This window comes from Sylvia atricapilla, chromosome 4 (assembly GCF_009819655.1).
Source record: "Sylvia atricapilla isolate bSylAtr1 chromosome 4, bSylAtr1.pri, whole genome shotgun sequence".
In the NCBI taxonomy this organism is placed as follows: domain Eukaryota; kingdom Metazoa; phylum Chordata; class Aves; order Passeriformes; family Sylviidae; genus Sylvia; species Sylvia atricapilla.
The window spans coordinates 38,897,254-38,912,375 of record NC_089143.1 but is presented as its reverse complement, the minus strand read 5'-3'; the positions used below and the strand labels follow the sequence as shown (position 1 = coordinate 38,912,375).

At 35.6% G+C, this 15,122-nt stretch overlaps 1 protein-coding gene across 1 annotated transcript in view; it reads left to right on the top strand.

The window, feature by feature from the left end:
- PALLD (palladin, cytoskeletal associated protein) overlaps positions 1-15,122 on the top strand; it is a 179,348-nt gene that overhangs the window by 58,118 nt on the left and 106,108 nt on the right. Inside the window, 5 exon segments of the mRNA XM_066317618.1 lie at positions 1,841-1,907; positions 2,489-2,594; positions 3,551-3,625; positions 6,169-6,310; positions 7,910-7,933. Coding sequence (XP_066173715.1) covers positions 1,841-1,907; positions 2,489-2,594; positions 3,551-3,625; positions 6,169-6,310; positions 7,910-7,933 — 414 coding nt within the window.

Below are 15,122 nucleotides of genomic sequence, written 5' to 3'. Positions count from 1 at the left end.
TATACTGATTTTAAGTCAGATTAAAGTCAGTCACAGTGGTTTTGTCCAGAAATAACTGGACATAATTGTCAAAATATTTCCTGACTGCAAAATTAGTCATAATTCATGTATTATTTTCTCTGAGAAAAGTTAATAATGACCATGAGTAAAATTATTAAGTTATTTTTTTAGCAGAGAACTGTATTTCATGCGAGATTATCTTAACTGGATACTGATTTTTATTTTCATTCTCCAGAAGAATTTGGTACTTTGTATTCTTTTACCAATTTTGTAACTCATTATAATTTAAATTTGAAAGCATAAAATAAATTAACATAAGAATTAGTCTTAAGGAATCTGAATAACGACACACCAAAATTATTAAATAGCTTTTGATTAACAAAACAAAAACCTTTTTGCTGTTAATTAGCTAAATCATGACATATGCACCATTATAGGAATTCTTTCATTATGTCCTATATTCTCATAACCTTTTAATGACCCATTGGGATACAATAACAAAATCCCCAAGACTTTTCTTAATCTTACAAATTCTAGTAGGAGTTTTCTTTACAGAAGTATCATGATTTCAGAAATACTCAGGTGTAGTACAAATACATATTGCTGTGTGAAGCTTTAAGGGCAGAAGCGACAGTAAAAGATGAAAGAGCTAGGCAGAGAGATGCTGTGAATAAAACAATTCATTCTTTGACATCTGCCAGTCTTGCTGTATGAAGTCCTGTCTTGAGGTTTTATAACATTACTTTGAAAGAGAGAGACTTGTACAAGTTGTTAGGCTCCTCCCCTGTCATTTTTAAGGAAAGCAGATTGACACACAAGCATTGCTTTGTACATTAATAGACTCGAGGACACAGATGCGTCATAATTTCTTTTGTGCAGCAGGCCCAGCCATGCAAGACCTGGCTGTTCTGTGTTCTTAAAAAATCCTTTCATGTAGACCCATTTTGATGACTGGACATTTTCTTCTCTCTTCTCGTTTGTTCTGTGCTACTTATTGCTTTGATTTTTTTTTTTTTAATTGCATAAATTTGTAATTCAATAGGGTTCTTGGGTATTTCAGTCCCAGCATTGTTTCATTAGAATCCATCTATGCTATACTATGCATATTGATTATGAAGTGCTTATGGTTTGTATTAAACGTACAGCTATCCATTTATATGCACAAATTCCTTTAGGAATAATATGTACTGCATAAATGTCTAGAATGAATGTGTGAAGTATCTGTTGTTAGGAAAAAATAGGACAAAGGGAATAAATGCTTCCATATTTTTTTCTTTAAGTAAGCTCTGGGTATTGCCAAACACATACATTATATCTAGACTTCCACTGGCAAGAAATAGCAGTACATAAATGTTATGTGTAGGTTAATGTAAATAGTCTGAAATGTGGACATCGTGGGCAGCAAGTTTAGTCTGAAAATGTCTTGGTATACTGAGTTGCTCTTATTTAAGTTTGAAAATTTGTTATCTGTGAATAAACCATAAGTTTGCTTAAGCTTCAAATTTAAAATTTAGGTAAATAAAATTTTACATTTCCTGTAGAGCAATAGTATTCAGCTTTTTTTTCCCTGTCTCAGCCATATTTGTTTCAATAGGAAGGGAGACAGCTAGGAGCCCAGAGAAGGCAGTGTGCAATTAAAATGGCATGGTTATGATTTCTGTAACTGTTTGAAGTACACAGTTACAAACTATATCAGATTAAAAAATGCCATAGTTTGTAACAGAGAGTTCTCAATTCTTGACATGAAATGCAAAAGTACCATAGTTTTTTCTTTGCAATTTAAGCATTGAATAAAATCAATAAAAAAATGTGAGATTACTGAAAAAGCTTTCTTTTCTAGGTGCGAGTTCTACAGATTCAGAGAGTGAAAGTTTAATTTTCAAATTAAAATCTGGAGCTATGCCACAGTAAGTATGTAAAGCAGTACCAATATTGTGTATAAGTTTTTAATAAGGGATACTGGAAAATCTTTGGTAGTTTTACAATCTTAAGAACCATCTGGGGTATACTTGTGTATGCCTTGCCTTTTCTATTCCTTTCATCTGATATAAATGTGTAGTATTGTAACTGTAAATTGTATTGATCTACTTGTCCTGTCAGAGAAGGCTGGCCTTACCCTGACAACCTATTTGTTGATACCATCTTTTCATATTCACAAATAAGTCAAGTTAACCAAGTTTTCATTTGTAGTCACCCAGTTCAATGCCTCCAAAGAAATATGTAGAGGACTACAATTAAAAAAACAAAATACCTTTTAGTTTCATCTTAATTCGGTACCTTTTATTGTGTGAAGAAGCATAAATTAGCCAAAGGTTGTGTTCTACTCTAGCTTCATCTGTCCCTCTTGATCTTCATCATTTGTGTTGATCTTTTCAGTTGATAATGACATATTTAAATATGTGGAAAGTACATGGTGGGTTATGTATTAAAAACTAACAAATTCTCATTTCAGATCCTATAAAGCACTTCATGGGTTTTTATTTTTCAGGGCCCAAAAGAAAACCACTTCTGTTTCCTTGACAATAGGATCATCTACACCAAAATCAGGAGTAACCACAGCTGTAATTCAACCTATCTCTGTGCCCAGTCAGCAGGTATTTTTAGACACCAATTTTTAAATTAGTAAAAGTATTTCAGATTTTCTTCCAAGATTTACAACTCCTGAAAAACTCTGTAATTTTGAGGAATCATATTGTTAAACTATAAACTTAGATTATCATATTAATAATTATGATTTTTAGAAATTTAGTGTTTATCCACTGAATGGGGCATAAAAGAAAATATGCATATGGATTCTTAGTGTGTAAATCAACACAGCAGATCTGTCATTTGAGCAGCAGACAGATCTGGTGATGATGAAAATTACAGAGTTTGTCCCTTAATAGTGACTTGTTCTAGTCCCAGATGAATGTACTCCAAATGATTGCCTGCAATATTTTTAGCAGAAGTTGTAAATTTTGTTATTAAATTTAATATTGCTGTCATTTCTTTGGGCCTGTTAGAGAAAAATAAGTTTTCCTATCTAGATATTAAATATAGAAAATCATTGTTCATTCATTTATACTAAGTTTTTAATGCCACTGTGGCTGAGTTTACATGTAAATCATAAAATACAAAATTAAAATCTCTGTCAGCCTGTACATGGTAAATTCTTTTCCCTTCCTTAGGCTAATCTTGAGAAGCTTTTAGATACCTGGATTTATTTATCACTGCATCAGTGAAGGGAGGTATTAGCAGGAGAAGCAAAAGTACTTTGGTGCAAAGGATTCACTTGAATCTATTAACAAGAGTCAAATTCTGAAGATACTTTTAAGCAAAAACAACTGGATACAAAATTCTCATTGGAAGTATAGAAGCCTTCAAAGCTTGCATTTTGATTTCAGAAGTATAGCAGATGTGAAACAGTGATGTCTCCAAAGAAGTATGGTAGAAAGAGAGCACCATAATAAGACTGCACAAGTGAGAGTTTGCGTTTTTGCATATAAGCAGGGACTATATAATTGAAACTAGTATTCTTTCCATTTTATAGCATGGTTGCATTGCTTTGCAGGTTCAAAGTCCTACTTCATACCTGCACCATCTCGATGGACCCAAGCCTATCTATTCTGCACCTATTTTTACAAAGGTATGTTTTATCCATCATGGTTTTTATATCACACTCTTATAGTCCAAAAGAAAATATTGCAATTATGTATCCTAATGCAGAAAGATTTGATCACATTCAAATTTTTCAGTAGCAATGACTTCATAAGAAAATACTTCTTCACTATGACAGTTAAGTTCTTATGCATTCTACTAGTGGATTTAAATGAATATTCTGTATGACTTTGTCTTATGCCTGTGACTATTCTCCAACAATAAATATTCATAAAATATAGCAAGGTAAGCACCAATTACATATAAGAGTCTTGACAAAGCCTCATTCACAATAGTTTATCTACTGATAAGAGCAAGTAACACTGGCTTTTTAACTCTGACTTAGAAAAAAAATTGTAAGGTAAAAATCATAGAACCGCTTTGGTTGGAAAAGATCTTTAAGATTATCAAACCTGACCATTAACCCAGCACAACCAAACCCATTGCTAAACCATGTTGATAAGCACCACATCTACAAAGCTTTTAGATACCTCCATGGATGGTGACTCAACCACTTCCCTGGGCAGCCAGTACTTGGAAACCCTTTCTCTGAAAACAATTTTCCTGATATCCAGTCTAAACCTCCCATGAAGCCATTTCCTCTTGTCCAATTGCATGTTACTTGTGAGAAGACCCCAACCCCCACTTTATTACAAATTCCTTTCAAGTAGCTGTAGATAGCAATAACATCCCCCCAAGCCTGTCTTTCTCACAACTAAAACCCCCAGCTGCTCCTCATAGGATTTGTGCTCTAAACCCTTTACTAGCTTTGTTGCTCTTCTTTGGACATGCTCCAGCATCTCAGTTGTTTTCCTGAGGGGGCCAAAACTGAGCATGAGATTTGAGGTGCAGCCCAGCCTCACCAGTGCTGAGTACAAGAACCAGTACTTTCTCTAGTCCTGCTGATCATACTTTTTAGAAGAGAAGTTTCTATTCAGAAAATTCTATTCAGTATTTCTTAGGTAATTACTTAAGTCAATATTTGTCTTCATGTTCATCCCAAATCAAACTTAAGAACGGGGAATTAGGTGGCAGCAAAAAAAAAGAGTGGCATGCTTCCTTGATCTATAAAATACAACTTCAATTGAAAATATTATTTCATTGTGCCTCAAACAATGATTTCCATAGTAGTAATTATTATTTAATCACTGCTTGTTGAAGCCAAAATAAAACATTTCTCGTTATTACTTCAGAAAAACATTTGATTAAAAATTAATATGGAGCAGTAAATAGTTTTGCTTAGAGATAGTAGTAAGAGAAAGCAAGAGTAAGCCCTGCTCTCTACAGCTGTCTAGCTTGGCTCCATCATATTAGACCTAATTCTGTCCCTCATAATTCTGCACCCATACTGCACCCAGGTGTCACAGGAGGGTGAATAGTAGAGGTGCAAGAGATTAGAGAATGTGGTTACTGCAAGGTTGGGAGGCAGCCAATTTCCAAGTCAGAGCAGGAAACGGGAGAAGTCATCCCCCATCCAGAAACTACCAAAGCAATCAAAACTCTCCTGCTTCTTCCTAATGCTAGTACCTCTTGTCCCTGAAATTCGTTATTAACTTGCTTAAGACAGCTGGGACATACCAAACCAAAAAAAAATAATTACAGAAGAAACAAACCAGATACGAACAACAAAATATGTACTTAATCCAGCTTCCTGGCATAAATTTCTCTCCACAGAAATTTCAGGGAACAGCTCAAAGATTTTTAGGTTTCTATGTAACAAAATTCTTATGCATTTTATTAACTAGAGATCTATGAATAGAAACTAGGAATAACTAAGCTTAGCCCTAACTTCAAGTGCTTTTCTGCATTAAGGTCTGAAAGTTTGTCAATAAATTGCAAAGGAAATAAGACAGCTGCTGCAGAGTAAAAAACAGTCTTTGATTTATAGTCTTAACATAGATAACAAAGGTAGAAATAGTGGCTATCACCTGTCAGTTCTGTTACTTAAAATATTGTGTTTCCCTCTCACTGTAGCTCTTCATTAAAGATCTAGAGTTTTCTGAAATTTTTAACATGTGTACAAGGATTTATTACAGCCAGGCGACTGTGTCAGAAGCTATCCATGCATTAGCTAATATATCGTGATCATATTGGTGTCATCTGATTTTGCTTGGTTTGTTATATATGGCTCAGATGAAAAGCAACTCCACCTTCTAGAGCTGAACGCAAAAGCAGCTCAGCTACTCTCTCAGGACTAAGTCAATCAGTGTGTAGTTAGTTCCAGAATTTTCATTTCAGTTTGTGGAAGAAGAATAAGAATGGAAAGCTCAAGCAGCGAACTGCATGTGTTAATTTGAGAAATTAAATACTTCTGCACTTTTCCCATCTTTGGTCTTTTTACAAATGTATTTGTAAGTAACCTATTCAATATTTTTTTAACTACAGAGACATATTAAATTCAATCAGAAAGAAAGAAAATATCTATTGCAAAAATGTAATGACACAGTAAAATATTGTTGAATTACAAAGGGAAGAAAAGACTATTTAAAAATGTAAAGTGCTTCTGTGAATTTTGTGGTGTTTATATTTCAGGAGCTACAAAATGCCACAGCATCTGAAGGACAAGTCGTGGTATTGGAATGCAGGGTCAGAGGACCCCCTCCCATTCATGTTAAGTGGTTTCGACAGGGCATTGAAATTCAAGATTCTCCAGACTTCAGAATTCTCCAAAAAAGTAAGGCAATGTCATGGTTTAACTTCAGCCAGCAGTTGAGGACCACACAGATCCTCATTCACTCTCCCCCAGTGTGCTGGGGAAGTGAATTAGAAAAGTAAATGTGAGAAAACTCATGGATTGAGATACAGTTTAAAAGGGAAAGCAAAAGTCTCAGAAGCAAAGCAAAACAAGGCATCTTTTCACCCCTTCCCATGGGCAGGCAGGTGTTTAGCCATTCTGAGGAAAGAAAGGTTCCATTACCTGTAAGTTTCTTGGGAAGACAAATGCCCTAACTCTGAATGTTACCCCTTCCTCCCTCTTCACCCAGATATATATGCTGAGCATGATGTCATATGGTATGGAGTATCACTTTGATCAGTACAGTTTGTTTGTCCTGGCTGTGTTCCCTCCCAATTCTTTGTGCATCCCTAACCTCCTCACTATCAGCAAGATACAAGTAGCAGAAAAGGCCTTTATAAAAAAAAGTCTTTGTATCACCAACAGAGTGTTGGTGTTTTAAGCACAGATCTTAAACAAAGCCCAATACCAGCTACTGTGAAGAAAATTAACTCTATCCCACTTAAACCGAGGATATTTTCCACCCCATTATTCCATACCATTTATGTCATGCTCAGGTCCCACACTAACCAAGAGATCTTCATGAACCACCACTTCTCATCCTTTGGTCCAATACACAGATATCATTCCCTTGGTCACTGCATCATCCGTGTGAAATTTCACAAAATCTACTTTGAGTTCAGTTAGTCTGTATCTTTGAGCTCCCTCTGTTATGATGATACTCAGGAAGGAGAGGTGGTGTGTTGCGTGAACTTATTGAGCACTAAAGCTAGCCCAGGCCAGGTCATCACTGCCCTTGCACTGCTTCTTATGAGGACTTCTCAATTGTTTCATGTTGTTCCTGGTATAGTAATTCCTATAATATGCAAGTCAAATCACAAGTGACAACAATTTAAAGGTATTGCCGTTACAGTCTTCACCTCTGGTCCCACTGGACCCTAGCACTAGATTTAACATTGCAATTAACTCCTCTCTGTCTTTCTAGCCTGGCTAGCAACAAGAGGTCCTGAATTGACTTCACCTCAGTCAATTCCAGATGTACTGGACACCAGTCAAGTGAAAGCCAACTTGGCCTGCACTCTGCTGCCAAAGGGATTGAGAAAAACACATTAATGATGCCAGTTGTGGCATCTCACTTTGCAGCTTTTGACTCTAGTTCATATTGAAGTTCTAGCACATCTGGCACAGCTGCACTCAGCCAAAACCAGTTCAGGCAATAATCTGCTTTTAATACAGGATGGAAAAAGATCATGAGATTAGTCTGTCAGGATTCAGTTTTGGACAGAGTCCTTTCCTCTTCCCATTTCAGTTGTAATGGCTAGAAGTAATAACTGAACTGCTGCTACTGACAAACAATTTAAATCTTGTTGATTTTGTAACATCTGCACAGGTACTCTAGTTATTTACATTATTTCAATGTAATATGTTCATTCAGTACACTGATATTTATTTATGTAATCTCTAATATAATTTTTCTTGTATGTAATCTCTAATACAATTTTTCTTGTCTGTTTTCCCTCCTTATGATGTGATATGCAGAGCCACGATCTGCAACTGAACCTGGTAAGAATCATATGAAAAAATAATCTCTTGATTCACTAGCTCTTTGAGTTTGTACTGAAGCCATAAATAGAAAAGTGTTTCTGCTGAACATTGGTAAATTGAAACCCCCTTAAAGACAATGCTGCTTTATCACACCTCCCATACTGTACTCTGTCCTTTACATCAATTCCTTTATTAGTTAAACAGTAAATTCCATTTAGACCAGCAAGGAGAGTAAATGGTTTGCATGCTGCTGAGGGAAAAGAGACAAGTCCCACAAAATTCCATTACCCAAATGGTGCTCATAAGAATTACGTAACACCCAACCACTAAGTGCTAGTTTTACCAATCCAGATTGGCAGATGTGGTGTGTCTTAAACACAAGTAAAACCTGATCCTTAAAATAAAATAAATAATAAAAAAAGAGGCACTGACTGAATTCACAAGATAAAAGTCCTAGATTTCAACTAGTAAAAAGCATGCTTCCAGCTGCAGGTTTTCTCTGTCTGCTTCATTTTCCCATTATACATCATTATATACTGGGGGAGATTCTTGAATAGTAAGTGGACGCTAAAAGACTGAGAATGTTCTTTCCTGTTTCAAAGTAAAACATGTAGAAGAGAAGACAGTCTTACTTTGCTTCAAGAATGTGGCCAGTTGTGCTTGAATATTCTTGAATTTGGAGAGAGTTTTAATTATGACACTGAAAAAACCTGAAAAGTTTTCTATCTAGGATCTGAGTAATTCCAAAGAGTGTCTCTGAAGGATGTTAGCAGTGGGGGGTTGTTTTAAACTCTAAGGAGTTGAACTGACAGGCAGGACAGACCTAGCAGCTGAGAGATACTTGCAAAGCATCACAGTGAATATGAGGATACAGACTAGGAAAAATGCAGCTTTCTTTTCATTTTCATGGAAATGAGAGGAGGAAGGAAAGAGGGAAAAATCTTTTCTTTGTCAGCTATTCACTGATTTTCTTTCCACTTCACGATGTTGTTATATACCTATTTTGACTCATGTCCATTATACATATAGATTTCATACACACACATCTGCATGCTCTATCCTAACAGTTAATGCTGTTTATCATGGTGTGCAACATCATCAGCTCTGGTATTAGCTGATGCCCTGAATACCTGTGATTGAATGATTTGATTTGTGGAGGCTTGAAGCCATGTGAAGGAAAGAAGAATATTGGAAGACCAAATTAACCTCTAATGAGAAATTAAAACATGTCCAAGTGCTAGCAATGGGCTATTACTATTTTTTAATCATAACATAAACTTTAAGGTTTAAATATTTTAATTTAGGGTACAAAAGAGTTTCAAGAGAGTTTCAGTATCATATCAAGCCTTTGGATATGAAAATAATTAAATGGCAAAAAACAATCTGATCAATAGGTTGACTTTTTTTCCCCTTCTCAGAGGAACATTTTTCCTGTCAAAGTAGCAAAATCTTTTCTAGATTTAATCACTAGAGTCATACCTAGTATATCTGGCTCATTCTCACTTAGAGCTTCTTTTCTTGAAAATCACTTCAACTGTGTTCAATTAGTCCTTTACCATGATAGATAGGTCTGAAAGGAGTGAAATTTTACCCAGAACTTTCTAAGAAGTATAAATTTACTAGCCGGTCTTAGAGTTTTTAGTAACCAATTTAAGACTTCTGTCAAAACTCACAGTCATTAATATTTGCTTCATTTTGGTCATTTTTTTTACTCTTTCACCCTCTTTAGTAAACCTAATGCATGTAATGCTAAATGAACTAAATATTTTAAAACAAGAATGCAGCATCATCTAGTAGAAAGGAGAAGCACTTTTTTGCTAGAAAGAAAAGGTTTCTTTTGTGTAAATAGTTGAGTACAAAGGAAACCATATATTATGCTTCTTGCAAAAAGATTTTTTTTCATGAACAGCTGATTTTCATATTGCTAGTTGCAAGGTTTGTATAGCCTCTCTGACAGGTCAGGCTGTGGAAGAAGTAAGAATGCTGATATTAGTTCACAAAACTGTCAGCTTGCTTTCATAACTGCTACCTGAAGTACGAAATAGAAGGTGAGATTCTGAGTCCAGAATCCTCCTTTGCCAGCCCTCTCACATACCTGCACTGTCATGTTAAATGTGCTGGATATTCTCCTTCCCATTTCTGGGTAGCCTGCAGACCCTGAGAGGAGATACCTGAAGTCTTCTTAAGGGTACTAGGGAATGGATCCTTACATGAAAGGTGCATTTCTTGAATCTTCTCAAGTACAGAAAAGTTATTTAATGCTGAGGTATATCATGCCATTCTCAAGAGAGTTGGCAAGACAAGAATAGGAAGACATCTCAGTTTTGGTATCTGTATTGTTGCAGTTTTATAGACGTAACAGTAGTGAATGCCTGACTACAGTCTGGCTGGTTTGTTGTTGGATTATTTCTTTTTTCATGTTTTAATTATGTTGCAATATATATTTATGAGCACCTTCCTGTGCTTTCACTCTGTGAAAGAATTTCAGTTTGGTATTTTGTTCTCCCTGGTTTCATTGAGCTAAGCACTACACTATCCTTTAAGATTTGTGCACCTACCTTTTCCTACTACGCCCTATTAAACAATGTAGTATCTTAAATAGTGCAGTGTCCTACACACTACAAAAATTAATGACAGTACACTTACTTGCTTATTTGTGTAGGAATTGACACTGTGCATGAAAAGGGAGTGTAAATAAAGTTTGGGACAAAATGTAAATATTTCCTTTTGGGATAAATAATGAGCAATGTTTTGTATATTAGTAGTACCACTGGTAATAAGTAACGCTGGGTTTTAGGATGTAATGAAGAATCTTAAAATCTGTGGAACAGGAAGCTGGATATGGGTATCAGAAATGTAATAGATGCAGCACTGGTTTGTGATGTAATTCATTCTCTTAGAAGCCAGACTAAACAATGCCTTCAGAGGAAATTTTTCATGAGCAAACACATAACTGCTATTCAATGCAGATGGTTAATATATGCAAGATTGATAGGGAAACGTGCATATGCCAGATAATTATTCAGAATTTTGAAAGATGGACATGTTTTGTCAAAATTTTTCCAAGTTTAAAACATACATGGAATTTTACCTAAATTGTAACAAACTGTAGTGTGACTATAGTTGCTGATTGTCAACCCAAGTCCAACCATCAATAAACACTTTATAGCACCAGTAACACTGGTTGTCCTTTGATAGGTCAGTACTAATGATTTAAAGGAAAAATATTCCATGAACTCACACAGGTAAGAAGTTAAGAAGCAGAAGGGGGGAGGTTGGCTACTTTTTTGTGTTGTTATACTCTATCTACTCTAATGTGTTTTGCACTCCTTTTTCTGTCTAGACAGAAATCAGTTTGCATTGCAAATCCCTCCAGACTTCTTCGTGAATTAATAGCTAGTCAGATTACTTAAAGCCAACATCACAGTTTGTCAAATTACCTGTTCTGTACTTCTTTCTTGGACACTTTGACTTTATACTGATTGAATCCTTCAAACGCAGGCTGCTTGAGAATGAAAAATCCCATGGAATCACTTGCCAGCTGTTGATATTTTGACCATTACTCAGCTGTCTGGAGACAGCCACAAACTGTATTGAATTACATTAGAACGATTGTCTAACAGCATGTAAGAAGAAAACTGTATGAAGTAATTTTGCTTAAATTGCCAGGGAATTGCCACATATACATGGGGTTTTTTTCCTAAGCACAATACTGTGTATGTTCACCAAACATATCTCAAAAGATAGTCACCACTTCTGTTGGATTGTGCTTTTTTATTTCCTGTTTAAGTGCTCTGTTCCAGTCTCCACTCTAGTAAGTAACTCCTTTAGAAATTCCCCCCAGTTTCTACATAATGTTTGAAACTGAAAGTATATGGCAGACATTACAGAAATCCTTACATCTTCCCTGCAGCAAGAAAATCACCTTTCTGGTGGCTGATGAAATTCAAAACATAGAAGCTTTAGTAGGTTAGCAGGTATGCCAGATCCTTGCACTTTTTTGTGAAAACAAGAAAATTACGACTAAGGATCTATCTTTCACTGCTGAGAAGCAAACAAAGGCTTGGAGAGAGCAATATTCTATGAGCCATATCTCAGGAAGACAGATTAAGAGAAAAAATGAAAATAGGCTAAAATTCCCCTTCATTTAAGGTGGTCTGATCAACTCACATGTTTTTGCTTATCAATTGAATTTTCAGTTGTATTCTGTGCTCCCAAGATCATATAGGATTCTGTTCCTGTCAGTCACCTCATGTTAAGTCTGACAGCTATAACTGTCCTTGCTTGTTGATGCTTCAAAATTCAAAGTAAACATCTGATCTGTTTTTGTACTATGTGATTTTTAAAAACGTACTCTCATTCCTCTCTGATTGTAAACCTTTAAAGCTTTTTGGAATGCAGTAATATTCACAGCTATGCTGCTGAATGCATTCATCCTAGCCTTGATGTATATCCTAGGTATATCCTAACTTCACTTCAAACTACGTGGCTTAGGCATCCACAGTATCATAACTACCTTAGGGTAAGCTTTAATATAAACTTTTCCTCGACAGTGATAAATGGATTAATTTCTCCTCAAACCTGAACAATGTTTTAGGGGCTGAATTTTTTCTTGCCATAGCAGTGTTCCCATTTATTGTACCAAATCTGGCTAGATAGCAGACATCTTGGTTATTGATGACATATTGTGTGACCTAGGCTCTCTACCCTAAAACTGCATTTTATTGCTCACAGTCACATTCGCTTTTGTTCAGTTTTCGTATCAATCTTTTGTAAGTGCTGTTTGAGATATCTTCAAACATAGTCAGTTTTGTGCATCTTCTAAAACCTGTACTTTTCATTCCTTGCGTGACACAAAGCCAGAGTGACAATGAGCCAGAGCTGCTGTCTAGCTGGGTGAATGTATTTGCGATAGTGATAATCAGAAATATGCAAATTGAATACATTTTTTGTTATGTTATTGCAAGCTAAGCATCTACAGGTCTGCTATACTACCATTTATTATGCTACTCTGCATATTCTTCTCTATTTTCAGACTTCTCTATTCTCTTTATATAAAAAATGCACAGATACCTAGATGAGAAGTAACTGGGTGGGCCTATTGCTTTGAGTTAAACTGGAGTTAAACACTTGTGAAACATGAGGGAGAATTAGACACGAGTTGTCTACAAGTTAGCAGAGTTCTGTTTTGTTGGATTTCTACCAGGAAACCGCAACTGTGACTCCCCACAGTCTCTGTGTATCAGAAAACTTATGGCTTTGAACCTACAGCTATGGAAATCACTCTGTTCATTGCACTGAAATGAACAGCTACCTAGCAAAGGACTGTACTTATTTCCCCAACTATGTGTGTTACAGTGGAGGAAACTAATAGTCACATTCAGAGATGAAGTTGCAGATACAAGAACCTCTCTACCTTTAATGTAATGTAGAGAAACATTTTGAAGTAAACACGTTGCCAGTAATAAAATTCATTAAAATGCAAAAGTTTTCTCTCTTACCAAAGTTTATTCTTCCTAATGGACTCATGAATCATAAAGGGAAATAATTGCTGTGTAAAGTGTAATCTTTCTCTCTAAATAACTAACAAAACAGTCAAGTACTTGCATGCCTAAGCATTTTACATGTTTCAGTGAACAAAATGCTTTTGTATTCATTTAGTCAAGTGTTAAATATGTTTTAAAGCCCTGAGAACAGCATTTCAGAGCTGCTTTCTGGAACACATTTCTGTGATGAAGTTACTTGTCAGCTGATGATCACCAGGAAGTAGAACAGACTTTATTTCCTTCAAATCTTCCTATTCTGCTTACCACAGTTCCAGAAAGTAAAATAATTACGTGAGTCAGGATGTAAAGGTAGAAATATACTCAGAAGACTGAGTATATCCAGAGTGTGTTATGGAAATCTTGAAAGAACCTTTCTTTTGCCAAATTAGTATTTAATTTCTGTGTACTCCACAGTAGTAAGCCTTTTAGGAAGGAGCTGGAGGTGAGTGATTCTTGGCTTGGAGGAGGAAAACACGTAAAGAAGATGGCAATGTGTTGTTCACACGTTTTTTGCCCATGATGCCTTTTGATTTGTTCTTAGGATTTTCATCTTTTTAGTTTAGTTTTTAGTTTAGTTTAGTTTTTAGTTTTCTTTGTGATTGTTTCCGTTGTGATTAATCACAAATGTATTGCAGTTTGTTCATCTGGTTAAAAGACTAAATTTTAATCTCTGATTATTTTAATCATTAATTTACTTAGAATTTTTTTTACAAAGATTGCCACAATCTACCGTATATAATTTTAAAACACACCTCCTCAGTAAACAAAGCACATCATTGTAGAATCTGTTAGAATTCTTTTGTCACTGAAGAGTGAAGATCGGCTCTTCTTGTGATCATTTTACGCACTTAAAAAGCTGGAAGAATGTTATGCATTGATTAGCTCTGCTGTTTGAATAATAGGACTTCTGCTGGTTGCTGTGTTTTATAGTGCCTTTGCCCTCATTCACAGAGCAATTCTCAGCCTGGTGGAGTGATCTTCTTTTTCGGCCCTGGAATACCCAGCTTTCAGCATTCTGATGTTAAATGAACAGGAAACTAGAATGCTGCCTGTCTAAGATTACATCCCCAGGGTCAGTTCAGTCCAGGAGTACGCACGTGTGGTTAACAATACAGCTTCAACTGCTTATGACACACCAAGGCTCTAAAAAAAGCTGATCTCAGTAGTTCAAAAACTAGCTTATGTTACCCATTATTTTCCTGATAAGACCTTTCATGAGCCATTAATCTTCATCTGTGTTAGATAAGATCCAATGTGCTACAGTATTACCAGACATGACTCTTGCAGCTACACAGAATGACTGGTTTGCGTTGCCAAAAAAAAAAAAAGGCATGTTCTGCTCTCTGAAAACCAACTCTGAGCCAAATATTTAGTCAGTCATTCATTTTTAGCCCATTTCCAGTACAGGAAGTTTTTGGACACATTGTCATTTATAATTGGAAAAAATTCATAACTTTTTTGTTAACTGTCGAAATGAGACAGTGGTCTGTCATTCCACAGGGGAAAATAACCAGAACCAAACAAGCACTATTTGAAAATGTTTTCCTTATTTTAACTATAAGAAGTGAAGTTGATCTTACTGAACTTCTTCTACAGAATAATTTTCATATGGAAGTTATTAGATTCTAAAGTACTTTTCTTCATTTTACTCCATTGCTTTT